Source organism: Mus caroli, unplaced genomic scaffold, assembly GCF_978045245.1.
Source record: "Mus caroli unplaced genomic scaffold, Mus_caroli_1 scaffold_13, whole genome shotgun sequence".
NCBI classification, from domain to species: Eukaryota; Metazoa; Chordata; class Mammalia; order Rodentia; family Muridae; genus Mus; species Mus caroli.
This window is the reverse complement of record NW_028227268.1, coordinates 88,548,295-88,574,792: the sequence shown is the minus strand read 5'-3', so window position 1 is coordinate 88,574,792 and position 26,498 is coordinate 88,548,295. Positions and strand designations below refer to the sequence as shown.

General features: G+C 42.0%; 1 protein-coding gene across 2 annotated transcripts; it reads right to left on the bottom strand.

Moving 5' to 3' along the window:
- Positions 1 to 865: 865 nt before the first annotated feature.
- On the bottom strand, positions 866 to 24,613 carry Spdl1 (spindle apparatus coiled-coil protein 1). Of its 2 annotated transcripts, none has more exons than XM_021177284.2 (12): positions 24,485 to 24,613; positions 21,691 to 21,865; positions 16,311 to 16,487; positions 14,125 to 14,322; positions 13,426 to 13,575; positions 13,241 to 13,339; positions 13,048 to 13,158; positions 11,761 to 11,901; positions 10,666 to 10,775; positions 10,009 to 10,196; positions 4,273 to 4,621; positions 866 to 1,516 (listed from the first exon to the last, which is right to left on the bottom strand). In XM_021177284.2, the coding sequence occupies exons 2-12, from the start codon at positions 21,844 to 21,846 to the stop codon at positions 1,369 to 1,371; spliced, it is 1,827 nt and encodes a 608-aa protein (XP_021032943.1). In that variant the 5' UTR covers positions 21,847 to 21,865; positions 24,485 to 24,613; the 3' UTR covers positions 866 to 1,368. The 2 variants fall into 2 exon arrangements, with proteins under 2 accessions (XP_021032943.1, XP_021032944.1); XM_021177285.2 differs by lacking the exon at positions 24,485 to 24,613 and adding an exon at positions 23,771 to 23,823.
- Positions 24,614 to 26,498: the final 1,885 nt, after the last annotated feature.

Here is a 26,498-nt window from a genome sequence, read left to right as displayed (position 1 = left end):
GCCTTTAGTGACTTTGTGTGAGAGATATGGAACATAAATATTCTAATTTCCTAAAGCATGCTAGAGCAAGTTTACTATTTGATCTATTTGGATGCTAGAGGCAATTTGTTACCTATTTTAATAGGCTTATTTGAAATTGTCTTTAATTTTATGCCAGGCAATGGTGCCCAAGCATATATAGTCAAACATTGTTCATGGTTTTGGGATGAAGGCAAAGAAGTTTGCCTTCTCTTACATAGGTGGACCTCCCAATCTGTTGAGCAACCTTTGTGGGCAACTGGGTCCCTGGGATTGAAATGAGGACATGAGAAAGCATGGATGTGCTTTCTGACAAGGCTTAAAAATTTGAAATGTATGATAAGTATCTTTAAGGCTGACAAAAAAGCCCAGAAAGACCTAAATAAAACCTAAATAAAAATATTAAATAAAATGGAGTGCCAATCACAGAACAGAGACCAAAACTGGGGCTCTGCTATTTTCTTTCTCAAGCTTGCCAATCCCCACTGTGTATTTAGACTGACAGTCTGTAAGCTAATTCCTGAAATGAAATCTCCTCTATCTATATACATACCCTGCTAGTTTCTGAAGAGGCTCAAATCACCTACCTATAGGAAAGTATTCATGAAATTAAGTTACAGACAAATCTATCACTTTAAAAAATTACTTGGCAAATTTAGACTCATGTGTATTTTACTATATGTGTAACCATGTAATTATAAGTAAAGTTACATAAGAAATTAATTTAAAAACATATATACAACTATGCTATCAGGAGAAATCCTTGAAGCTCATTTTTCTTCTCATTCTCTTTCATCAGTATCCTATTGTTTATGTAGAATTAAAAAATACAAATAGAAGAAATTACTGCAATTTTATTTTAAATTTCAAAATTATTGATGTTTGAGTCATAAAAATCTAAATTACACATATGAGTATAGGTACTTCACACTTTAAAACATTTTGTAGTAATATATATTTTCAAGCCAATTTCATTATTTTTACAAGACAAGGAAAATCTAAGTGCAAAAAGATGTACAAAGAAAATTATAAATAATTTTAAGTGTTCCATTTTCTAATTTTTGTCATTTCTAATGACAGATTATTTAACCATGTTCAAACTCCATATCCAACACAGCAAATAGGTTTAAATTCTAACATTCTCTTCTGATAATGGTCTATTCCCTGTGATTCACAGTTCTGAGAAGGATCATCAGTTAAGGAACCTCTGGATCAGAATCACAGCCACATCTGAATTCTTGGTCACAGCGGTATGAGCACACCAGGTCTCAGCACTGATCTATGCAAAGCTCCACAAGGGTGTCCCACGTATAGGAAGGATGATTAGCACGGCCCAGCACGCAGCGCTCACTACTGCTGTGAGCACTGCATCTCTGGGGTTGACTTTGAGGACACATATATGATGTTGTGTGATTTCTTACAAGCTCCTTTTTCCAATTTGCTTGTAGTTTCTATCCTTTCCTTCACTTCTGTTGGAAGCTTTGATTCTGCAGTTAACCTACAAACATTAAAGAATATACTCTGAATTCAAGTATGGTCAAAACAAAAGAGAAAGACATGCCTAGTATGTCTAAATAGGGCGGTGACTAAAGGGGGAGTTCTGTTTTAGATATACAGGACAAAAATTATTAGTAGACTCTACTATGATACTAAGTGGCTAACTCTAAAACAAATTTTTATATCAGCAGGCTTAACTTTTAGAAAATTTTTAATAAGTATCTTTAAGTCTGATATAAGGTCAAGGATGCCTAAGCTAGAATAGTAAGAAAAAGGAGATACCCATCATAAGACCACAGAATACAACACTCAAAACACTAAAGCAATATTCTAAGGTTGGTACCACATTCAAAAAGTTGAGCACAAGGATAAAAAGCCAGAACCCCAGGCTTCCCAAGTACATGTTTGTCTCAGCCAAGAAAGCAGAAAAAACAAACAGAAACCCTCCAAACCGAGTTTCCATCAGGTGAGCAGTAACAACCAGTGCAGATGTTTGAAAGAGTCTAAAAATTCTTCATGGAAGAGCACTCATCACTTGACTAAAGCAGGCAGCCTTCCAGTTCTTAGCAAGTCCATCTTTACTGTGACAAAGTTAACTTTGAACTGTGTGTCTAAGCTAAACGAGCAGAAAAGACGTAAGTTTGAAAATTTTTTAAAGACTTATTTATTATGTCTACAGTGTTCTATGTGCATGAATGGCTGCACAGCAGAAGAGGGCAACAGATCTCATCATTCAGAGTTGTGAGGTACCATGTGGGTGCTGGGAATTGAACTCAGGACCTCTGAAGAACAGCCAACACTCTTAACCTCTGAGCCATCTCTCCAGCTGGGTTGGAAATGTTTTAATTTAGTAGGTGGACTCACACACTTAAAACAAATGTTGAGATATTTTCTTGTTCTTTTTTTTTCATCAAAGCTTTTCCACTGTGCAATCTGAGAGCATCAGTGGTATGCTTCTATGTACTGTGTACTGAGAGCATTGGTGGTATGGTTCTGTGTACTGTTCCTCAAGCAGCAAAGGGCAGGAAGATAAATGAGCACACCAGATGGCAAGATGCAGTGGCCACCAAGAAATCCTCCAGACACTCATCAGACAGACGTCACAGGCAGCGCCTGCTAAGCTCCTCTCACAACTGTTTGAGGCTGGGAATATGTGCTAGAATATGGAGTTTTAATTTCATGTGTCTTATAGATTTAAACATTATTTATAAAATCCAATGAACTAATGTAACAGGAGCAGCTGATGGTTTTTTCCAGTGAATATTTTGTTTTGTAGTACTGGAAACTTAAATCACATGAAGCTCATTAGGAGACCTTTTGGTATGGGTGGGCTGTGTCTCGCTATTGCAGTTAAATGTTTGATTTTGCACTCACTCTTTTTTGAGACTCACGTAGCCCTAGCAGTTCCCAGAGAGCTCATTTCATGGTGCCAATGTTCATCAATATGCTCAACTTTTAAATGTATACAGCTTTATCTTAAATACAGTTATCACTGTACTGCATGCAGACATCATTCATCTCCTTAAAACGATCTGGCTCCTTCACTTTCCTTACTCACTTTTTAAAATTTTCTGTGCAAGTGTGAGGGTACCTGTGTTCCACCCTATCCTTCTTGTGCCTGTCCCTTCAGACTTTGCTTCTGTTTTCATGTTACATGCACATATATGATTTAATACACATATAAAGTTTGGGTGTCACAAATGAGAGAAATGTACTGTTGGTCTGAGACGGTTTACTTAGTTTAGCATGAGCATCTCTACTTGTCTTCATCTTTCTCCAAATTACCCAGCTCTGTGGCCTCCATGGTTGTACTGTATACACACCACACATCCTTCACCAATACCTGGGGTGCTGGACATCTAATCTAGATCAGGTTCATGTTTACCACTGCCCTGACCCTGCTGTATCAGGTGCCTGGGCTCCAGACACTCTACCTTCTCATCTCTATGAGTTTGACTTTCCCAAGGGACAGAGAGAGCCCTGGAACAATGATTCCCTCACAGACCCTCCCATACTTTGTTAGTCACAAACTGCATTACACAGAAAGCTGGAAGCTTTGGAGTTCTGAAATAAAAATGAAACCAAATTAGCTTTGATATTTAAAAATGTCAAGCATGCATCAAAGCCTATTTCTGAAAGCTTAGTATAAATATGGAAAACCACAAAAACTTTTACCTGTTCTTACCAAAAAACTTAAGTCTAAATGTCTCAGACTACTGGAAAGCCCTTTGAGAAAGTTGGTTTTTCTTTCATGGCTACTTGAACTAGGAGAAAAACAACAGTTTATTTATCCCACCCAGTCAGACACTCTAGAAAGCTGGGCTGAGCTGTCTTTGCTCTGTGGACTGGGAAGTATAACTGCCTAGCATCACTTGCTGTTCACATCCCTCTCCTCCTGCAGTCACCTGAGTCTACCTGATCCTCTGAAAAGAACCAAAGGAAGGCCACCCAGACTGTAGACCTCCAGTGCACACAGTGCTCAGACTGCAGAGCTCCAGTGCACACAGTGCTCAGACTGCAGGGCTCCAGTGCACACAGTGCCCAGACTGCAGAGCTCCAGTGCACACAGTGCTCAGACTGCAGAGCTCCAGTGCACACAGTGCTCAGACTGCAGGGCTCCAGTGCACACAGTGCCCACACTGCAGAGCTCCAGTGCACACAGTGCTGGGAACATAGACAGAGCCACATGGCACAGTGCAGGTGGTGAGAAAGTAATGATGGAGAAGGCTGCTGGCAGCCAGGCAGAAAGACACTGACCTGGGAGAATTGGGGGTATTCCCACTTTGTTCATGTAAGACCTCAATGCTGGCCGGACTATCCACAAGCTTCACACACTTCTTCTCCTTCTTCGGCTGTGTATCCAGATGCAGGTTCTTATGAGGAGAGAGGCTGGCTGGCTGCACACATGAAGAGGCTGGCTGTTTCCACTGCACAGTGTTATCTTTTAAGTTATTAAGACAGGATTCCTCCTCCCTGTGAGGTGGGAGTCTAGAAACTTCATCCTCAGTGGCACTGGCAGCAGCTGTTTCTTCTGTTTCTTCTGGAGTGGTTATATTCAATGGCAGCACCTCGCGCCGCCTTTTGAGTACAGGTACTTCAATTCTCTCTGAAAAACAGTCATTAAAATATATGCTTATTGAATAAAACAAAGACACAACCCAAGGAAACTCAGTGAGTTATACATAAACTCATTTCTCTTTTTGGTACTCTGAAGATACACTTTTCTCTTTGATAAAATATATACTTTTAATTTTCATTTAAGTATATACTGTATGTTGAGCAAGCCACAAACGTGGTATGTCCCCATTTTCTTGGCTCTCCTTCCAGCCTCCTTCACTCTCCTGCTCATCTTCACTTCTGCTTCCTTCTTCTGTTTTCACCCCGTCTCTCTGACAGGCACTCTTCACTGTTCTGTTTCTGTGGTCCAGGAAAGGAATCCAGGCTTTACCCTCGCTGAACTCCAGCTTGGGTCCCACACACCATCAACTCCGTCTTCTAAGACTATCTGTAATGTTTTCCTTGTAATCTAGAAAGCCCAGGCTGACCAGGATGTGCAGGTGACAGCAGGAATGCAGGCCATCTTCCTGAAACAGGAAGGCAGCAGTGGCCTAGTCCAGGAGTTCTGGATCAGGTCCCACACTGCAGCCAGGTGATCTCAGGCAGTAACTTCTCTGCACTTCGATATCTTTAAATTCAAGAACACCAAACCTGGTTCATTCAGTACTGTCTTGTAGAGATGAAATGAAGGATGGAACTCTGAATATTGGTAATGTATGCCTACTGGACTCATCTATAAAGTATATTCAGATGCTGGCCACTTGTGTGATGCACATTTCCCCAGTCCCAACCACATCCTGCCTCACAGCAGCTACTGCAGAGCCCCTATCCTCATGGCCTACTGATCCCCTATGAGGGTCCCACAGCCACTCAATGACTTGTCCTAATGCCTTCTTCCCACTGACACCTCAATGTGCCCTTTCGTTTTCAACACCAGCACATCAGCAGCCTGAGGTCCTGCACAGGAAGGCTCCCTGCTCTCGCTGCTGCTCTCAGGTCAGCCAGATCCCACCTCTCTTTTCCTCTGTGCTTCTGAATCACCCTGACTCCCACCACCTGGAGTCTTTGCTAAGTTGGCAGACCTTAGAAATTCATAATGGGTAATTCTTTCTTTTCATAAGGATAATATTTAATTGGGGTGGGTTATATGTTCAGAAATTCAGTCCATTATCATCAAGGCAGAAACATGGCAATGTCATAATGGGTGATTCTTAATCAGGGGAGCCTATTGGAGTCAAAGAGAAAAAAAAGGATAAAGATGCCTTTTAAAAACTAAAAAAAAAAAAACTATAAAAAAATCTTTCTATTGTGAACACTCGCCCCCTAGTGGTGAGACTTAATAAGAGTTCCCAGAGATGACTGCTGAGTTAGGCAAAGGACCTGGTGAAGAATCCCTTAAACCAAAACATGTTAGTTAACCCAGCCTTTTGGGGAGGAGATGGGTCAGAACCACAGCATTCATACATTTCTTAACACTGACTTTCTAATTTTCAACTTATATACAATACAACCCACTGTTTGTAATATATCAGCTGCAAAGACTGTATAGGTAGGATATTTCCCCCATCAAAATGTACAGAACTCTGAGTCAGGAATGATGGCGCACACCTTTAATTCCAGCACTTAGCAGGCATCAGCAGTAGGTTCTCGAATTCAAGTATGGAGTATACAATGAGTTCTACACTCACCAAGACTACATACATAACTTTGAGACCCTCTCAAAGTTAGGAAGGAAGGAAGGGAGGGAGGGAGGGAGGGAGGGAGGAAAAAGTCAAGATGAAAGGTGGAATAAGAATCTTTATTTCCATCAATTTTCCTTCCAGATAACAAAAAATATAAGGAAAAAAAAAAAAGTAAGTGAAAATTGAAGTAGATGACATAAACCACAGAACTGATCAACCAGAGTAAAGAATAGTGAGTTTTAAAGATAGGCTCCTTGAAAATAAAGAAGAAAAAGAAAATGAGTGAGAAGGAAGAAAGAAAATGTCAGCATTTTAGGAGACACCATCCAAAGGTGTCCAGAAGAAAACTAGAGAATGACAAAAAGTGCAAAGTTTATCCAAAGGAATAACAGAAAACTTTATAAACCCAAGAAATGTAAAAAGATGGGAAGGTCAAAAGTCTGGACAGAGTCAAATTTTCAAAGGTCAAAGAGAACATTCTAAGAGCAGCACAGGGCAGGTGAGAGAACGGCAGCACTGCAGGAGACTTCAGATACTGAAGGGAAAAGCTGCCAGACACCCTTCCCTAATAAAAGCTAAAGGATGCTCAAAAGAAAGAGAAGATGCGCCAGGCAGTGGTGGCGCACGCCTTTGATCCCAGCACTTGGGAGGCAGAGGCAGGTGAATTTCTGAGTTTGAGGCCAGCCTGGTCTACAAAGTGAGTTCCAGGACAGCCAGGGCTATACAGAGAAACCCTGTCTCGAAAAACCAAAACCAAAAAATAAAAGAGACGATGCAAATGTGCACCATGAAACCATGCGAAGCTGGGGAGGAGGGACATGGCTCAGTGGTTAAGGGCACTAGCTGCTCTTCCAGAGGACCTGAGTTCAGTTCCCAGCAACCATATGGCAACTCACAACTATTCTTAACTCCAGTTCTGGGTTATCTGACATCTTCTGATCTCTGCAGGCACCAGGCATGTACATGGTGTACAGACTTACATGCAGACAAAACACTCATATACATAGAAATAAGTATCTGAAGGTTTAACACCTGAAATACTCAGAGAAAATCCTTGAATATTCGAAGTTGAGAGCCACAGCCCCTGTGCCCTCAGCAGGAAGAATTAAAAACACTAACAAAGGGACAATTCTAATCAATTCTTACAGGATAGGAAATATAAAATGATTTAAAATTTGACAACAAAACTAAAAGCAAGAAGAGAAATGAAGCTAAGGGAAGGGTAGTTTGTTTTGTTTTGGTTTTGCCTTTGTAGTGAAAACGGCCACAGCTCTGTTCAGCATAACTTGTTTTACATATTAAGAGGTTCTTTATGGGCTTCATGGTCATTATAAGTAAAAAGTTAAAATCTAAGGCAGGGAACCAAACGTAATGACTAAGAAACGTTACTCAGCAATGAAGACGGCAGGAGAAAAGAAAGGAAGAAAAGGCGCACTAGAAAACCAGTAGCAATGCAGCAGCAGGAGGTTCTTCGTGGTCAGTAATTGTCCTGGATGCAGACTGATCACATGATCTAGTAAGACAGAGAGTAGCTGAAGGGATTATAAAAACAAGAGCAAATGACGATGCCAACATGAGACTTGGTCATCTACAAGGATATGCAGAGGCTAAAAATGAATGAATAAAAATATACTCCACCAGAGAAAGTGAGATATTTGTCAAGTCAAATAAACTTCACATCAAAACCATAAGGCTGGGACATGGAGGAACGATAAAGGGGCCCAGACCAGGTCTGTAGCATAACTATACACAGAAGCATGCCATGCAGGCGTGATCAAATCTGTATTAGAGGGACAGTTGGACAAGCAACAATTGTGGAGGGCAACACCCCACTTACAGCCATGAAGTCATCCAGACAAAATCACCAACACGGTGCATTTCAAGTGTACTCTAGACTTCAATGGAGCTGATACAAACTCACAAAACAGTCTATCCAACAGCTGTAGAATTCCAATCTTCTCTACTGCATATGAAGATCACATATTAGGAAAAAAAACAATTCTGAACAGAAATGAACAAAAACCAAACCCAAACCCAGGTCCCATGAAATGTTTTCTGACCCCAAGGAAAGCAGCAATAGAAGGAACACGAGTACAGAACTGAACAAAGAGCTGGGAAGTAACCAACCCCCACCACTCAGCTCCTATGTTCACAACGTCAGAACACGGAACAGGGAAAGGAGGATCGCTAAGAAAACAGATTGATGGCTGCAGGACTGAGCCAGTGAAGAAAGCACAAGCAATCAAAGCAAAAATAAACATGAGGCCCTGTATCACCCTAAGATCCCTGGAACAGCAAAGGAAACAATGAAAAGCATCTACAGGGTAGAAGGAAACATCAGCAAATTACACGCCTGATATAACATTAGTGTCTACAAATTATAAAAACCCCAAACCAAAATACCTCACAAACAATCTGACTTTATAAAAAGGCAAAATAGGGGCTAGGAGATGGCTCACTGGTAGTTAGTTGCTTGCCTCACGAGCCTGAGAATGTTACTTCAAGCTCCAGGAACTGCAGAGGTACAAAGAGGGAACCAGCCTTACAATGTTGGTGTCTGATCAGCACACACATGCTGTGCTGTGTAAGCACACATACATACAGGTACACACTCACATGCAATAATAAATACATGCTTAAAAAGTAACTATTACGTGATCTCCTAACCTGGGAGCTCTAACACCATGACAGCCACGGTCAACAATAACGTACTTTGTAAGTCAGAGTTAGGAAGAAAACTTTCAAAGAGTTTTCTCAACTTCAAAAGGATAAAGTATAAGATATTCAACTTAAAATCTTGAGTAATTCTGAGATGTTTCTACAGGGATGGATATTAATTTACCTTGATTTGATCAATATACAATACATACATACGTGGAAACATCACACTGCACCCTTGTGTCCAATTACTATGTGTCAGAAGAAAAACAATTAGAACTCTCACTATGGATAGCTCTTGAGGTCAAAACTACATCTTCTCTGCATTTCTGGTGGTGAGTCCTGGGACACATGACTAGTTTCTGGTCAACGGAGTGGCAGCAGACAACATATAAAGAGCCTGGATCCTAACATGCACAGTACTCCATCAGTCCTGGAGTGCTCCTCCACAGGTTCATCAGAGGGGAAGAAAGATGGGCTGAGGGAGTTAGGGAGAGAGGAAGGAAGGAGAAAGTCCTAGAACAGAAGTCTTGCTAGTTCTTCTACAACTGGTCTAGCTCTCAGCATCAGTTGCTTCAACAAAATGAAACACACATCTATGATTCCATTCAGGAGGCAGAATAAAGATTATGAATATGAGGCCAGCCTGAACTACTCAGTGAGACCCTTCCTCAAAGTAACTTCAAAACCCATTGGAACACCCTGAGATGCTACAATCTTTTTTTTTTTTTTTTTGGTTTTTCGAGACAGGGTTTCTCTGTGTAGCCCTGGTTGTCCTGGAACTCACTTTGTAGACCAGGCTGGCCTCAAACTCAGAAATCCGCCTGCCTCTGCCTCCCTAGTGCTGGGATTAAAGGACCACGCCCGGCTGAGGTGCTACAATCTTAAAGGAGAAAAGCTCAAGTTCTTGCTCTTCAGCATGTTGAACTACTCAGCTATCCTAAGAGAAAACATGATTATGTTTATGCAGTGACCAACCTCTTAATTTTCCTACACATTTGACAGCTTCACTGTCCTACAGATACATAATAACAAGTTGGTTGATAGTTTCTCAGAGCTCCTCCCGATTTGAAAGATAAGAGCCTATAAAACACACCTTCGGGTTCGTACTTCAGCTTGAGTTCATCTAGCTTAGCTCTCAGTTTCATGTTTTCACTTTCTGAGAGCTGCAGGTGTCTTTCATTTGTAAACAGTTTCCGCTCAATATCCAGGGCCCGCTGGCTCTCAAATAAAGCCTTCATCCTCTGGATGGACAGCTCGTCCTTTGTGCTTTCATTTTCTTTGCTATAGTAACAGGAAAGAATAAAGAACATGAAAAGAATGCATGCTACTGACATGGTGGAATAAACCTTGTGCGTTAAAAAGGCATTTTTTTTCCTGAGATTTTTAGCATTAAAAAAAGAAACAACAAATAATTAAATAAGTCCTAACAATGCAACCCCCACAAGACTTTTACAAATCCTTTAAAGGAAACAGAGGAAGAAAATATTTTTCCCAAATGCACACATGAATTAAGTTTTGAATTATTTGGGATTCATTCTTAAGTTCTAATTGAGAAACTTAGAATCCCTTTCACTTACCAACTAGATGCTGAACATAAAATACATACTTTATATAAACCCATATGCTGTACAAAGATATTTTTATGGAATCTTCTGAAATTTCTTGACAATTAAAAACAAGAAAGAAGTCAGTAATACTACTGTAAGCAAGCAAAGCCCTTCACTGTGTATTCACAATCACAATCACTTACTTTAGCTTATCAAGCTTCAGCTGAAGTAAATCTGAGTAATAGGTGCTGTCTTCTAGCGCACAAGCGGTGTCTGATGGGGAAGGCCTCGATTCCATACTTTCATATAAGTTCTAGTGAAAGCAAACACTCTGCTTATACAAAGTAGACAGCAGACCAGGTTCGCTAGAGCGGCAGTGGCCACCACTAAGTAGGTGCTCCTCAGTTTGAGGCTCCATGCTAACAACCGTCCTCCATAGCCACCTGACTTTTGGAGAAGGAAGAATCAACAGCCCCCCTTTTCACATAAGGAAAGTGGCTCAATGTGACCAGGACATGAAAATAATATGTTTAATTCTGAGACTAATGCTCCCAACCACACCAGCCCTCAACCCCCGGCTGTTCCTTCTTCTAGCTCTTACAATGGAAAAAGCAATGACTCCTGGGTTCAATTCTGGACGTTAGAGAAAGCCATAAACTGGGAAACCATGGAGAAGAAATCCTTTACGGTACTTTTGATATCCCACCCCCCATTCCCAGCATTGAAGAAAATTATTTGTATTTCTCTTGGGGGTGGGGGTAAATTTCTTCAAAAATTTGCAAGCAATTTTATAGGCTATAGAAACCCCAATCTTCCTAATTCCAAAATAAGTATAAAGGGGGTGGGGTGGGGGGAGGTGGTTGTGCATTAGATAAAAGCAAACATGTGAAAGTGTAACCAGAGCATTGTGAAGAAAAAACTAGGGAAAATAAAGTCTAAAACTAAAACTAAAAGCATATAGTACAAAACCACTGTAACTTAAATAATAACACTGCTCTACAGAGGTAAACCAATACCCAGAAATGTGGAGAGATGCGTGCACATGTAGCAACTTGGTTTCTGAGATAGCTGATAAACCTGCAACTCACTGGGGCCAAATTTAACACATGATGCTGGAACTGACTTCACATCACACATACAAGGCTGAGGTAAGACTGCTGCGAGTTCAAGAGAATTTACCTTGGGTCAACGTGTACTGCACCTGAAAGTTGATTGCATGATAAACTATGGAAGCTAAAAACATTGAGAAATTCAATTCACAGAGTTTGGCTATGCTTTTGAAAAGCTGTGACATGTACCTTAAATTTCTCCAGTTTATTAATTTCCCCTAAAAGGTGTTTTATTTCACCATTCTTCTGTTCTACCATGGCAAACAACCGCTCCTGCTGTTCAAGCTCAGTTTGTGAGCCCCTCATCCTCAGCAATGTGGAGATTTGTAACTAGAAAAAAAAAAATCACAGACACAGCCAATCACAACTGAGATCCTGGTAAACATATTTCTTGTATGACTACTGTTTTGTGCTCCAAGATTTGAACTCACGTTGGAAAGTAAATGGTTCTTTTTCATCTTATAATCTAAAAACATTTGCATTAAAAGTTCTGTTGTGGATATTACTTTGGAGTATTTATTTTGACTATTTTTTTTAATGCTTCTCTGAGGTCTTTAACACAATTACGTATGTGTCTGTGAAACATACATTAGCCTACATGCTGTGGCCTGGCAGTGTGCCGTTCAGATGGTACAAGAGCCTGTCCACACCATGTCTGCTACTCATCACTTGAATTACCACTGTGGGTCTACTGAGAATTTTCCAAAATTTTTAATTAAGTGGGGAAACTGTTAAGTTACCTACAGAAGTAAATGACAAAGATGGAAAGGTGTTTTACTACATGTTAAGTCCAGGACAACTCTAAGAGGCGTGTGGTGGCTACCACCTTCCCACTTAGACTGTAGACCTAATACTGCATCTCAAGTAGATCGCCTAACTCCCAAGTTCAATTACTTAATTTCCTCAGTGTGTTGTAAACACTTACAAAGAGAAAACAAGAGGGAGCCTTTCTAGCAATCCATATCTCTTCAGCAGCATCGGGCAAAAGGGAAGAGGGGTCGGAGCCAAAGGACAGGTACAGACAGGACTGTTTTCCTTGGTGCTTCTCCATAACCTCTCACTTGACTGGGATAAGGAAATGAAAAAGAGCCTTCCAATTCAGTCTACACTGACTTAATGAGCTGCAGGGACAAGAGGCCATGAGCAGTACAGATTTAATAAAGCCTAGGCCTTCATGTGAGAACTGGTGAGAGAGTAAGTCTAGGTGAAGCAGCAAACAGTGTTATGCTCAAAAAGACACCATGTTGTAAGAGAAAAATGCTCTCTCTCTTTCCAGCTGGACAAGAAAGACTCACTGAAGAGCCACTAAAGCTATCAGCAGCTGCTGCCCCAAGATTTTTTTTTTCTATAAAAAATGAGAATCGTGCAATTCAACAAATAATCCTGTGAGTACACTTCCTGAAGGAAATGTTTCCTGTGTCTACTTGCATACGCAGAGCTAGGACTGCAGCTTTGAAAGCCTTTAGCAGTCTATACCTTCATCTTGTTCATCTGATCTCTGGTAAACGCATTTTGCTTCTTCAGTGACTGGTATTTGTCTTTCATCAAGTTGAGCTGCCGTTCCATTGCCACCCTTCGATCCTCCACCTGGAAAAGATTAACGTGCTTGTTCCTGTAGTAAATGAAATGCCAGTCTAGTCAACTCAGTCAGGAGAACGCTTGCAAGTACCTCTGCGAACAGCGAGTTCCCTTTGCTATTGGGGTCCGCCGCCTGCTGGAGTGCGTGACCCAGCTGTACCTGAAGATCCTGATTCTCTACACGAGCTTTCTAGGTGGAAAAGAAGCCAGCTTCAGTAATGGAGTCCAGCAGAGGGCTCGGGGCTACTAGGCGAAGTGCAGTGGCCCTCATCATACCTCCAAGGCATTATAGTAAGAGACCGCTTCTCTCTCACGCTCCTCTTTTTCTTCTTTAAGCCTGTCTACTTGGTGCAGTAAGGAAGTATTGAGACATTCTAGCTGCTCTTGTTTGTACTGCAGTTCATTCACCTCTTCTTTGAGGGCATTCTGTTCAGCAGGAACACAGACATAGTTTCTCACTCAGCAGTTGATTCGGTATTTATTATTGGTTTCCAACCCACATCAAAAGAAAACCATTCAAAGGTTTCCAAGTATATCCAAGCATATTTTAATTTTCTTTTTTTTCTTTCTTTTTTTTTTTTTAAGCAGAGAACCAACAAAAATACCTAGGAAATGCCCCCCTTATCTTGTGAATTTTAAGTTTTATTTATCTTTAGTTGAAATGAAAAATCCATATTGACACACATTTTAATTTCCACTATGCTAATATTTTATATTGGGCTTTTAAGACCCAAACTCAGGTCAGAATAAAAGCCTATAAATGACCCCAGGGTTTCTATAATATAAAACCTGTCTCATATCATCATAAAATAGAAAATTATTTTATGAATGAAGCAGTCCACCTGAAAGTTCTGCAGCATGATTCTGGTTGCATCAAAAGCCATTTCAGTCCTCAAGCTAGTTCTTAAGAATAATTACAACTACATGCAGAAACATTCTAAAGTAAAACAAGAAGACGCCTGAGTTATGAATTACCTTCACACCTTCCGCTGCAGTTAGCTCAGTCTGAAGAGCCAGCAGCTCCGAAGACATGCTACTGAGCACTCTCTGCTCAGACAGGAGCCGGAGCTCTTCTGACTTGTGAGCGAGAAGTTCCCCCTGCAGATCCAGCTTCTGCTTCAGCTGTTTCTCGCCAAGCCTTGCTTCATCCAATTCCACTTTCAGATTTTCTAACTAAATCCAGAAAAGAAACAGAAAGATTCACAACCTCCAAACTCAAAGGCCATTTCCCTTCTGAAAGCCGTATTCAGAGTCCATACCTGACTTTCCAGTTGCTACTGTACAGAAACTTGCTGCATCTGAGTGATGTGAGCAAAGTGACTCTCCCTCCCCAACCCATGGTGCTGGGAACTGAATGCAGGGTCTTCTTGGGTTTTCAAGTTAAATATCTCTCACTAAGTTACATCTCTACCCACTAAGTGTCTTTTCAAAAACTTCAGTAATAACCCACACTATCCATGCAAGTAGCCCTGGTTTTCTTAGAAGCAACTGAAGGTGGTAGAGCTAACCATGAGGTATCTGTAAAGAATGGGAAGTGCTCCTCATCTTCATGAAAGAGGAGGAGGGAGGGGGAGGAGGAGGAAGGGGAAAAGAGAAGGAGGAGGAGGAGGAAAAGGAAGAAGAGGAGGAGGGAGAGGAGGAGGAGGAAAAGAGAAGGAGGTGGAAGAGGAAAAGAGGAGGAGGAGGAGGAGGAGGAGGAAGAGAAGGAGGAGGAAAAGAGATGGAGGTAGAGGAGGAGGAAGAAGAAGAGGAGGAGGAGGAGGAGGAAGAGGAGGAAGAGGAGGAAGAAGAGCTGCTGCAGTGGTAGCAGCAGCAGCATGGGTAGCAACACTGTAAGCAGGTAACCAGATTAGAAACCAGAGTAATCTGATGATAGTCCCGATGGTCTGGACTACAGAGACAGGAGCTACCATAACACTTTATAAGTCAACTCCTTGGAATTCAATGACAGATTAAATGTGAGAAATAAGAAAAATATAATGAGTAAACCTTAAAGATACTAATAACAAATGGTTTGAGAATATCAGCAACATCATAATTTTTAAAAATTTACTTTTTCTTCTATAAATTTTAATTATCTTTGCCTTACCTAGTCCCCACATACTTCCTTTATCATGTCTACTTAGGTAATTAGGGCTGCTGCTAGTTCCATGTGGGAACCTAATTTCTAGTTATCCACATCTCAGATCAGATTAGCTGCAAACAGGATTACTACCTGTCGGAGCCACAGGCAAGATACACAAAAGCACTATTTACTTAAATATGATTTTACCGATACCATTATTTAAAATGGAAAAATATATAGTTAGTTGAATGAAAAATAATAGATAAAAATAGACATGGAAAAATATTTAGAGACACTATACAAAATACTAAGAATTGAAAAACAGACTTCTGAGAAATTAAGGCATTAGAAAATCTTACCAAGTTTTCATAGAGTAGGATCTAAAAAGAAATCAAGTTACAAACTTCATAAGCAAGGCCCTACATTTCTCTGATAGAAACAGAAGGCACCGGGCAGTTGGTGTTTTGAGAGTGAATGGACTCACTCAACAGCTGCCCACTCTGTACCTAGAATGGAGCCAGTGTACAAGGTACCACTAGACCAAGCGCACAAAGCCAGTTCCAGGGTAGCCTGACAATTGGTGGTTCTTATTTTGTTCAATTTTCTCAGTTTGCCTGACCTTAGCACCCTTGTCTGTCATAATGGAGACAATGTTCCCTCCTTCACAGAGCTCTTGTGAGGACTGATCCTCCATAAGCGCATTACAAAGTTTCCCCTCTAAAGCACATTCCCTCCCCAGGCAGGACACTCTGTACTGCAGAACAGCTGGACACAACTGCAGGCACTGCTGCAGGACTAGTTAGTTATCTTTCAAGGCGAACCACATCACATGCTATACGGAGGCTACACTGGTCACTAATATTACAAATGTTTCAAATACAAATATTCAGCTACCCAATTTAAATAATTCAATAAATTACTGCATGTAATTAGAAGACTAGTATGTATACTAATTCTTCAACAGCTTGTTTCTCAGTGTTTCCACTCAAACCATTAAGCTAGAAAACTTATCTTAGCTGTTCTTAAGCGCCCACACATCCAGTACTTACAGACAGTCTTGCAAGCACAGGGTATCTTACTCTGAACAGATGCACACCTTGTTCTTCAGGTCGCTCACTTCCTGCCGGTGGCTCCTGTGGAGCTGCACCTCTAGCTGCTCCAGATGCACCTTCTGCTGCTGTTTCAGAGCTTCACACTCACAGCTCAGGCTGTCTAACATCCGACTCTTGAGCTCCACTTCTCTTTGAAGGGCATGCTTCTCTTGGTTATATTTCTGAAAACAAATTGAAATGTATAAAAAGAAAAAACAAACCCAAACACCTACAATCATTGGATATTGTCAGTTAGCACCTTAAGCTGGTTCAGACCTGTTTCATTTGCTGCTTTCCAAGGAACAACCACTGTCAAACTGGGACTAACATAGCTAATCTGTCTTTTCCTTTTTGAGATGTGGGCAGGGTTACATGCATGCTCACATGGGGAAGCACACATGTACATGCATGTTATTGTAGAAGAGATGACAACCTCAGGTATTGTTCCTCAGCTAATGGCCACCTTATTTTTGGGACAGAGTCTCTCACTGACCGGAAATCTGCCTGCCTGCCAAGTAGGGTAGGAGAGATTGCCAGTGGGCTGAGTCCCAGGGATCCACCTACTTGTGACTCTCCAGAGCTGGGAGGGATAACAATAAGACATTGTTCTACCATGTCTGGGAACTAGACTCAGGAAAGCATTTTACCAAATGACCTCTAAGCCCAAACCTTCCAATCAGTCTTAATGAACCCCAAAAGGTGTATTTGAATACAACAGGGATCTCAAAATCCTCAAGCTGAAAGAAGAAAAGGCACGGATCCCAGGAAATTACTGCCTTCCAATCTGCGGTCTCTGCGGCCCTGAAAGCCAACAGTACAAATAGTAATGGAGGAGGAAGTCTCTGAATTTCAAAATCCAAAAGAAACCTCATACTGCTAAGTGTTAAGGATTTCCTGAAACATTCTTGCTCTTGGCTAAATAACTGTCATGGTAGTAAGCCTTATCACACCTAATCAAAAACTAAGAATTTGGCTGGTTATTAGAACAGTAAATTGTTTTTTATTTAGTAAGCACAATAACAAAATCTTTCCATAATTAGAATCCACTTACGAGACAACAAGAAAAAGTAAAGGAACCCTTTGGTATCACCAGACCAGAAACACTGTAACCACCTCAGTGAAACACTCGGTGGAGACACTCAGACCTCCTTTCCAACAACTATCCATTCTGTGCATACTCAAAAAGCTAGCAAATGTGCTGGGTACCAATCCCAGAAATAGATAAAACACAGTGTCTAACCTCAAGATTCATCGAAAACAAAACACTCAGCAACTTCAAGCTACAGTGACTGGTACTGAAGACAAGGGCAAGCTAAGAAGAGGCTTTCTAAGGGAACTGGTATAGGAACACATTCACAAAGCAGCAGGAGAAAATGCTCATGGATGCCAGATGCTGGGATGCACAGAATACAAGGGAAGCATGCTCGACAGATCACCCTGTGCCAGACATCCAAGCTCAGCATTGGATGGCATGTGTATCTTACATGCCAGGAATGTTTCCAGAAGCCCTGCCTGATGGCTGGATCCACAAACAATACCAAACTCTACATATGCCATGCTCACCCACACCCAATATCTAGTATCTGACCTGACAAAATTTAATTTTAAATTTGGCACAGTAAGAAATTAATGGTATAACCAATAATAAAAAGAGCAGTTTAAAAAGTTTCGTGTCATTTTTCTCTCAAAATCTTACTGTATTACAATCAGTCACCATTCTTAGATGCTAGATAGTATAATGTTCATGTGATGAGATGAAATGTGACAGTAGTAATGTGAGGCATATGACATCGTGTTAGATGACTCATGACCTTACAAGACATAAAGAGGAACAATACCTGCTAGACAGTGATTCATGTCCCAAGCAGAACGTAATCACTACAGATTTATAAATTATTATTTTACATAAATTATTTCTATCTAGAATTGTCCATGTATTATTTATGGACAACTATAGACAGGAAAAGTATGTCAAAGTCCATGCTGGAGGAATAGCAATTGCTACAGTTCTCTATCAAGGAAGGATAAACCCCATAGCATGATGGTCTATCAATCCCTAAGAACAGAGAAAAAAAGGATATTTTACCAGTACTCAAATGTTCCTGGTTAACATTACTAGTTGATAATGAGATGTTCTTCCTTGATTGCTTTCAAAAACAGCAAAATACTAAAAGGAAAAATACTAAATACGTTCAGAGCATTGCTACATTTACAAAATAACTACAGACATGCTATGGTTAAAAAAGTATTACAGTTCCTTCTAATTTTTGTTTTAAATGAGATAAAGCAGGGGAGAGGAGGGATTTGGGGGAGGAACAACTAACACTAAAAATCTTGCAAAAACAACTATAAAGGCTTCCTGAGATGTATGCATCTATAAAAAGGGTGTTTAATAGTGTCCTGATATAATTCTGGGCAGGTGTAATACCCAAACCAGACCGAGCAGCAATGGGCTGCATATGTTTGAGCTGTTGGACAGCACAGCCCCCTAGGCCCCTCCCCCACTAGCCATATCACAGACTGTTATTGGTTGTCCTCCGCAACACGGAGAAACCCAGAAGCTTCACCTGGCTGCCTGGTGTGTGTTCAGTGTCCGACGCACAGCACCAGAGGAGAAAAGCAGTAACTGATCTCACTCAGCTAAAACCCTCCTGACTTCCTCCAAGTTAAGCCTGCCGCTGCAGTCGTGGCTTGAGTGTGAGGAGAGTAATCAGCCACCTTCTAACTTGGATTTGAGCCCTCCCATCCCCTTCTACCAGATGAAACCCATACCTGACACTGTCAATGAAGCCAAGAATCTGAGGCTAGATAGGTCATGGGCCCTAGGGGAAAACCTATAACTATTATTCTGCTAAAAGAGCACAGATCTCTTCAAAGTTCAAGGATCCACTTGGAAGAGGGGGCAGAAAGACTTTAAGAGCCAGAGGTGGAGTCAGCAGTGGTGGCACACACCTTTAATCCCAGCACTTGGGAGGCAGAGGCAGGTGGATTTCTGAGTTTGAGGCCAGCCTGGTCTACAGAGTGAGTTCCAGGACAGCCAGGGCTACACGGAGAAACCCTGTCTCGAAAAACAAAAAACAAGCAAGCAAACAAAGAGCCAGAGGTGGTAAATAATGTCAAGAAAAGAAAACAGCGCTTTCCAGGCACAACAGGGCAGATGCGCATAAAAACACAGAAGCTCTGACAGCACATTCGAGGCCTTCATAAACTGCCAGAGAATATCTCAGCTCGGGGAGAGAAGTGGGTACAATGCCCCACTCCTAACCAAGAAGCTATTTACCACTGACAGCTGTTGGGAGAGGGTAAAATCAGTTTTCTTCAATGGGGTGACACTGGGTAATCAACCACACTCTAGGGCATGCCCCATCCCCAGGAGTAGTCAGCCAACACGAATTGAACTCCATGGTTTTGTTTTTTAAAGAGAGAGAAAAAAAGTATAAGTTAGGTGGACAGGTAGAGAGAACCTGAGAAGAGTTTGGGGGTGGCAGAAGAACACGATCAAAATATACTGTATAAAAATTTCAAAGAATCATTAAAACAAGCCAGGCAGTGGTGGCGCTCGCCTTTAATCCCAGCACTTCTTTGGAGGCAGAGTCAGGCGGATTTGTGAGTTCAAGGCCAGCCTGGTCTACAGAGTAAGTTCCTGGACAGCCAGGGCTACATAGAGAAACCCTGTCTCGAACCCCCCCCCCCCCAAAAAAAAAAAAAACCACATTAAAACAAAACAAAAAATAAATAAAATTCCATTAAACTAAGGGAAAGAGGCTACAATTATTTTCATCAACCTCCCCTCCCGCCCAAAGCTCTTCTATTTTAAAGACACCCAAGTTCCAAGAGGTATTTCCAAAACAACTGTGCAGCATGACTGTTTCCATTCTGAGATATCTAATTTTTGTTTCATGACTTGCCATCTAGTACTTATTAAGAACAGTAAATCGTACTTGGAAAAATGACAGCTGCCATTAGTGATGTCTACCTGTTATATGTATAATTTTGAAGTTCAGTTTTAAAACTAAACATTTAATATAAACTGATTGAGTAATTTGAAAAACCTTTGTGGGCCAGGCAACAGGTGTATATTAGTGAATAAGAATAGACAAACTCCTTCTCGTGCAGCTTGCAACTCTGGAGATAGTCAGTAGGAGAGGAGTAAGAGCAAATTCTGACAACTTTACATTACACAGTCAGTGTTAGCCATCACGCTGACAGGACATTTAACTGACAGTCTGTGGCTGAGGACAGAGTCAAGAAGAGTGGATGAGTGACTCCAGAAGAAACATTCAGTGTAAAGCCAGTACAGGAAAGACTACAGAAAACACATTTGAAACATGGTGCTCCCTTAGGCAGAGGTCAGAACACGAGGATATAGAAAGCCAAGTAAAGAGCTCAGACTCTGAGAATACAATAGAAAGCCCTGTGCAGCTTCAGAAGGAAAGGAAGAAAGGGGACCTTGTTATTTTCTCATGGCCACTTGAATGTGTGAGGTATGAATGGTAATGGTGGAAGCTGGCAAGCAGTCAGTAGGCTATAGCAGTCCAGTGGAAAGATGGCTGTGGTCTGGGCTAGAGCTGCAGTATCTTAGGCAGACATTTTGGCTGTGTGAGTTGTTTGTTTTTTTGACAAATTAACACAAACCTAGACATATGTGTGAGGAGGAAATCTTAGCCGAGAAAACACCTTTGTAAGACTGACCTCTATGCAAGTCTGTCAGGCATTTTACTCACTAATGATTGATGTAAGAGAGCCCAGCTCACTGCGGGTGGTGTCCAAAAACAGGCTGGCCAAGCCGGTAAGCAGCATCCATCCCTCCGTGGCCTATGCATCAGCTCCTGCCTCCAGGCTCCTGGTCTGACTTCTCTAGATGAAATCAACGGTTTCTCCTCAAGCTTCTTTGGTCATGGTGTTTCATCACAGCAGTAGGAACCTAACTAAGGTGTAAGTCAAGTCCTTTGGTTTATTGATGGATAAAATGTGGGACCCCTTGACTTCAGGCTCAAACAACTATCCAGAATGCCAATCTTCTTACCAAAGCAAGTGAACATCCAGGTAGCGGACAGAGAGTGATTGCATCAAGCTTGAGACGCCCATCAGTGGCAGGCACTTGAATACACTAAAGGCTTGGTGAAAGGCCTCAGAGGTTTAGAACTATAAAGGAGTGAGGTCACAGAAGCAGAGCATGGACTGAACCACACCAGGCAGTAAATGTAGCAAGGAAACCAGGCTGAACTCAGAGGCAACCAACTGTTGGAAAGAACACTGGAAATTCCTTTTCAACACAGTTGGGGTGGGACAGTTTAGGTCTTCAAATGAGAAAGGATAGCTACCACACAAAACAAGTTTTTAGTTCCTATGTACTTCCTTGTAAACTAGTATACTGGATCCTACCTCGGCTGTGGTCATCATTTCTTCATGACATTTATCCAGCTGACTCTGCAGTTCCGTCTGCCTCTCCAAGAGCTGTAGGCCATAGTGTGCAGCTTTCAGTCGCTCATCTTCACACTCTTTGAGTTTGTTCCGAAGATTTGTGATATCTGCCTCCATGATGTCTGTTCTCAACCTACTGTAAAGATAAAATATAACTACGTGAGCTGAACATGGGACTAAATGTAGTGACATCAGAGCAAGAGAAGAAACATATATAGTCAGCAGTACTGCCATATAAAACCAAAAGGATATTAGAATTTGACTTCTGAATTGTATGACAATTCCTCTTATCAGTGAGAACACAGTAGGTAGTGAGAAATGGCGGAACTCTACAAAACTTGTGAAGGTCAAGTCAATACACTTTTCTGATAGGTGGATTCTGGGAGGTAAAAAGAAAAATGAATGTAGCCTTCTGCCTAAGCAATTACTAGAATGGAGCTACCCTCGGCTGAGACACTGAGGTAAAAAATGTTACAGGGAAGAAAGCAAGAATTCATATTTTCAGTATGACTTGAATATGTTGTGCTAAAAATACAAATTTGGAGAGTGCCAACATTAAGTCCTTAAGATTCCTTATCACTAGAAGATGAGCAAAACTGCTGACAAGTCTCAGAACAGAAGGCTGCTATGAAGGAAAGACCGGAAGTATCCTCAGGTACTACTCAGGAAGTAAGTGGAAAGCATTTAATGTTTCTGGGAGCCAAAAAGACAAAATTCCTCCAGGAGGTGGAAAGAAACCACCACGGCAAATGATACTAAGGCAAATTAGATGAGAAACTGGAAACTGCAGGTCACTGGCCCAAGGTGGAGAAGTGAGGCAAAAGCCTGGTTAGGATAGGTTTGAGAGCCAGGCAGTGGTGGCTCTTTTAATCCCAGCACTTGGGAGGCAGAGGCAGGTGGATTTCTGAGTTCAAAGCCAGCCTGGTCTACAGAGTGAGTTCCAGGACAGCCAGGGCTACACAGAGAAACCATGTCTCGGAAAACAAAACAAAACAGGATAGGTTTGAGAGAAAATAGTAGGCAATACACAGATGTGGCTAAATGACATAAAAATCAAAGTGGAGCTCCAAAGCCTGGTGTGCTAACCACTTTTCAGCACAACTTCTCAAAAACACAACCTGTATAAGGCATTAAAGTGACAGGAAGTTCTGAGGATGAGCTAGCTATCTGAGCTCAAAGCTCACTTCCACAACCAACTGGCTACATCAATGTGAAAAAGTTTTGTGAGCATCTTGCTTCATCTATCTTATAGATTCTATAAGATAAAAAGAGTAAAAGGAAAAAAAACAAAAACAAAAAACAAAAAAACCAAAAAAGCCAGGAGGTGGTGGCACACGCCTTTAATCCCAGCACTAGGGAGGCAGAGGCAGGCGGATTTCTGAGTTCGAGGCCAGCCTGGTCTACAAAGTGAGTTCCAGGACAGCTAGGGCTACACAGAGAAACCTTGTCTCGAAAAACAAAACAAAACAAAACAAAAACCAAAAGAGTAAAAGGCCTCTAACTAGATTAAGAAGACATGAATTCTGACTAGACATCAACAGAAATACCATGCCAGCCAAACGGATTTTAAACTTTTTGGGGGGTGGGGTGGGGGGGGGGAGTCACATTTTCACAAATAAGTACAAGTGAAAACATTTAACCCAAACATCCAAAATGTTACCACTGCAATCTGTAATCATTGAATAAATAAATACATACATACATACATAAACCCAAGCAAAACTTTCAACCCCCAAGTTCTCCTGCCTATAGGAGGCACAGGGATAAAGATGGAGCAGAACCACTGAATGGCGCAACTTGAAACCCATCCCATGAGAGAGCGCCAACCCCTGACACTATTAATGACCCCCATGCTATGTTTGCAGCCCTAACAGAACTGTGTCCTGAGAGGCTTAACCCAGCAGCAGATGGAAGCAAAAGCAAAGGCCCATAGACAAGCATCAGGCAGGGCTCTGGGAGTCTCGTGAGGAAGAGTAGGGGATAGAATTGAGCAAGCTGAAGGGGTCAAGGCCACCACAGGAAGACATGCAAGTCAACCAACCTGGGCCCATGGGGGCTCACTGAGGCTGAACCACCAACTAAGGAGGATGCAGGGGCTGTACCTAGGCCCCCTACGTATGTGTAGCAGATATGCAGTTTGGTCTTCCTGCAGATCCCCTAACAATTGAAGCGGAGCTGTCTCTGACTCTGCTGCCTGCCATTGGACCCCTTACCCTACCTGGACCGCCTGGTTGGAACATGCTTATTTAACTCGGCTGGGATTTGATGTCCCAGGGTGAGGTGGTACGGGGGGGGGGGGGGGGGGGGGGTGGAGTGGGGTGGGGCTCCCCTTCTCTGAGAAAAGAGGGAGGGGTAGTAGTGGGGATAGGGATTGGGGGGCGGGACTGGGAGGAAAGTGGGGAGGAGGCTGCGATTGGGATATAATGTGAATAAAAGAAAAATAACAAAAAATTAAATAAGTAAAACATAAGCGAATGAGTTGTTACAATGAGATTCCGTCCTCTGTGTCTGGTACATAATTGTAAGTTAATTCAGGCTGCACCACTGGCTAAGGGTTAAGGTACTGGAGAATTCAAGACTCGGAGGTCCCAGACCACCCAGCACCATATTTATCCATCTGCAGTCAAACCAGCAGCGACGCGGTCCGACCAAGGACTACACCGACCCGGAAAGCGGCTCCAGAGAACTCAAGTTCCGGAGAACAGGCGTTCCTCCCGCCTCCTCCCGGTTCGCCCTTCCCGACTCTCGCCCTTACCTCTCTCCTCACGCTTCCTGGCTGCTGCAACCGGAGGCCTGCCCGGAGAGCACTGGACGCCCAGATTCGTGACACTAACTCCACCTCAGCACAGAAATAACTCCCTCTTCATTCGGCAGCAGCACTGCTTAATAAGCGCCGGGGTTTTTTTGAATACGGTTCTCGCGAGAACTCACGTTTCTCACGAGATGTCTTGTCCAATCCGTGCCTCCGGGGCAAAGGAGTGGGGCGCCTTGCAGAGACTGCGCATGTGCATGCTCCGCGGCTTGGGCTTTTGGGCGTTCCTGCTGCTCCGTTTTCTTGGAGTGTCTGCTTTTAGTGAAGTGTGTTTCTCTGGTTTATTTATTTGTTGTCGTCTTTAGCAGCGCCAGTGTCGCCGGGTTGGAAGGTATTGTCAGCCCCTCGCTGGCCCGCCTGCAGTCGCCTTTAGGAGCTAAGGCGTTGAGTCTCACCAGGGCTAGCACAGTGCCACCTTCCACTGAGCTCCTCCCAGTTAGGACCGCGAACCATCCTGCCAGCCCCTGCACCTTCCGCAGAGGAAATTAAAGTCTCCTCCAAAGAAAACCTAAGTAATTCAAAGTCACAGCAATAGGACTGCTATTGAGACGAACCCAGCTGGTTCTGCAGTACAACTCGAGGGCATGCGTGTCTAAATAGAAATTCCTTGTAAACTTGCTTATTCTTTACACTTTTAAGCAATGGAAAATCTGGAGAGGTCTAGTAACTGGCACCTGGTATCATATCTTCTTTATATATGGGCTTGGCTCTATGTCTTTTATCGTGGTTTACTGTGTTGAATCTTTCCCCTCAGTAGATGAAGGTGCTGAAGTGACACATTCCGAAAGTGAATCGGAAACTTCTCCAACTCCAGTCAGTAACACTCCCGTCTTGTTTTTCTTTATATAATAAAACGTCTGAGAAGGTTTTCACTATTCAGTTTCATGATCATCATTATTATTTAGCCTTTTGAGATAGGGTCTCTATGTAGCCCTCACTGTCTTGGAACTCTCCCTGCAGACCAGACAAGCGATGAACTCACAGAGATCCTCCAGCCTCTGCCTCGGGAGTGCTGGGATTAGTTTGTTATATTGTACAGTAAATTGTCTCTTGACAAGATCACCAGCGTTTCTTTTTGTTTTTGTTTGTTTTATCATGAGGCCAATCCTGCACTGTACCCCAGTGATTTTTACCTTCAGTGTCCAGTAGTCAGTGTTTATTTTTCCCCTTTCCTGCATTTGCCTCCATTGAGTTTTAATATCTTGATGCTCCACATCCCCTGACTTCCTGACTTCATTTTCATTTGTAGACCGTTATTTCTGATGGAGCTAGACCAGACTTTAAAGGACTGAACTGGTGTTTCTTTTTTTGTTTTTTTTTTTTTTTTTAGATAAACAACAATGATCCATCAAGCAGATAAAATAACCACCGAGTTCTTCATAAAATGAAGCAAATTCCATTTCTTCTATCGTTCTTAGATTCTTCAACTCAGGAGTCAGGAAGATAACCTTTACCCTTGGCCTGTCGAGACTAGTTAATACCTGTAACTAAAATCCTTATAAATTCCTTCTTTTGTTCTTTGAGTCAGAGAGAACATATTAAATCACATATTATCTCTCAGGTGCAGTGACATAGACCTTGGAAGGATGTGATTAAATGTACTATCAGGGAGTTGCTCACAACACAGTATATTATTTACATATATTTAATATTCTTGAGGCCTGCGCCCCCCAACATAGCTGTAGCCATTTTGTTCCATGCCTGCCAGCTCTTTCATATTGTTGCTGTGATATGCCTGCCACTCATTGGCACAGAAAAATAACTTGACTCAGAGCAAGGTCATGTTGATAACATATCTTGTTATGTTCTGTATGACAATTGTTAATATTAAGAAATTCCACAAAGCTATAGGACCCATCAAATTAAATCAGTACGAACTGTTATGTCCAAAATAGCTTGAGTCAGAGCTGACCACTGAAGAGCACTTCCAGCACCTGCACAGGAGCTCATTGTGGCA